Below are 1,963 nucleotides of genomic sequence, written 5' to 3'. Positions count from 1 at the left end.
CAGGGGACCACTGCTGGGGCCCCGGACCCCGGCACAAGCCTTTCTTCCCAGAAGGAGAACTGAGCAGGCAGTGAAGCCCCCAGCAACCCCACCCTGTCAAGAGGCAGTCCTGGCACCACCTCTGTAAGGCAAAGGCTCTCTCACCAGGCACCCCGGAGCAGGTCTTGGGCAAGGACCACCCTCTCCCCTGTCACGCAACTCCCTGCTGTCAGGGTGGCTGTACGCACGTGTGGCTGCTGTGCCCGAGCCACCTCTGAGACTGAGGATTTGCACCCAGCTCCCTTGTCTAAGGAGCAGGGGCTCCTTCTCACATCCATTTCCTTTTCTTCTCCTGCTGTACACCGCTCCGTGCTGCTGGCTGAGCAGCGCGAGCAGACCGGCCACTCTGTAGAGCAGCCACCCAGCCTGCACACTGCAGAACCAGCCCCTTCTCTGCTGCGGTCCTTACGCTCCAGACAGAGCTCAGGACGCAGCCATGGCTCCAGACCGTGGTGGAGTCAGAAACCTGGACAACTCAAATGAAAGCAACTTACCCTACAGAACCTGTACTGGGCACTGGTAGCAGTGAGATGTCCACTACGCAGCGTCAGCGATCCCATCAGATCCCGCCACAACCACAGTTACACCCCGCAGCTCACCAGCGTTACGTTCTCAAAGCGGGCAGGGGAAGAATCAAGTTAACTCTATAAAAGTTGGCAACCCAAGAATGGAGCCAGCAGAGCCAGCCGGGGGCTGAGTCCACTCTGTGCAGCGGCCTCTGAAGTGCCTCAAGCTGTCAGGAGCCAGCAAAGCAGTCACGGGGGAGAGGAGAAGGTGGAGTGGCAAGTGGGAGAAACACGTAAGTGCCAAATCCAGAAGCCAAGGGGCCCACTGCAGAAGCAGCTGCGCACCACCACCACAATCTGCCAGGCTACGCTGGGCTTAGGCAGGCTGGGCTCCCTTCCCAGCGGCTTCTCCTCCCGCCCAAGGGAAGAGCTCCGCTGAAGGCAAGGCATGGCTGGCTCCAGAGGCAGGAGCAGCGAGAGTGAGGGCAGCAGTCGGCGTGTCGGATGGGAGCCTCGCCTGGAAGACGCACACCAGCAGCCGAACCAGGTTAACTGCAAGGGAGGAGAAGGCCTATAAAGCACGACTAGTTACCACCACAGGTCAGTGAAGTCGGTGAAGCTACCAAAGCACTGGAATCTCAACAGCAATCCTGGCTTATAGGGCAGGGAGATGGGGCGTCTGGGGGACAGATGTGTGGGAGGAGAACGAGGCGGGAGAGGACTTATTGTACATTAGGTCCAGTGGGTCGTAGAATGGAGCTAGGAATAGTATGGTTTAACATGGAGCAGGCAGCAAAAGCATTGTCCCCTCAGGTTCATCGGTGTCTCACGTGATACGAGACAGTGAAGTTCTGCTTCTTGAAGTAGAAATAATCCAGAGGAGGATGCAGCTGGCCCAAGGGCCCTATTGCCAGAAGATGAGGCTGTATTGGAGCTCTAAGGGTTCTTAGCAGAGTGGTATCAGAAACAGAATGTCACAGGAATTATGGTCAATGGTTGGACAGTCTGGGTACGAGGCAGGAATGTTCTGCTTGCTCCTTTCTACGTGGTGCCGCAGCTCTGGTGTCAGCCAGCTCAAGACTTGGGCACTTTGGTGTAGTCTTCGCTGTGGATGTTCTTGCAGAGCGAAATGGAGAGGATCATCCCCAGCAGCTGGAACGAGTCATGAAGAACGGGAACACAATCAGCAACCAGACCAGCAACAAGGTGGGACGAAAGGATGAGATGGGAGCAGAATACAGTGGTCCCCTTCTAATGACACCACACAGGTGGGCCCCAACGCAAGGATAATGCAATAACAGGCATGACAACAATGTTTTGATGCAAAAAGATGTGCCTTCACCTACAATCTACGTTAGGGGCTTTTTAAGTCCACAAAAAGTGGGATCTCGCTGGCACGATGTTGCACGTCTCACTCT

General features: G+C 56.1%; 1 protein-coding gene across 1 annotated transcript in view; it reads right to left on the bottom strand.

Moving 5' to 3' along the window:
- Positions 1–1,365: 1,365 nt before the first annotated feature.
- Positions 1,366–1,963, bottom strand: part of CD82 (CD82 molecule) — a 17,167-nt gene continuing 16,569 nt past the window's right edge. The window contains exon 8 of the mRNA XM_010144150.1: positions 1,366–1,697. Coding sequence (XP_010142452.1) covers positions 1,620–1,697 — 78 coding nt within the window. The 3' untranslated portion in view covers positions 1,366–1,619. The remainder of the gene's footprint in view (positions 1,698–1,963) is intronic.

Source organism: Buceros rhinoceros, unplaced genomic scaffold, assembly GCF_000710305.1.
Source record: "Buceros rhinoceros silvestris isolate BGI_N320 unplaced genomic scaffold, ASM71030v1 scaffold19239, whole genome shotgun sequence".
NCBI classification, from domain to species: domain Eukaryota; kingdom Metazoa; phylum Chordata; class Aves; order Bucerotiformes; family Bucerotidae; genus Buceros; species Buceros rhinoceros.
Note: the sequence above shows the minus strand (reverse complement) of the source record. Positions and strands in the feature narration are given on the sequence as shown.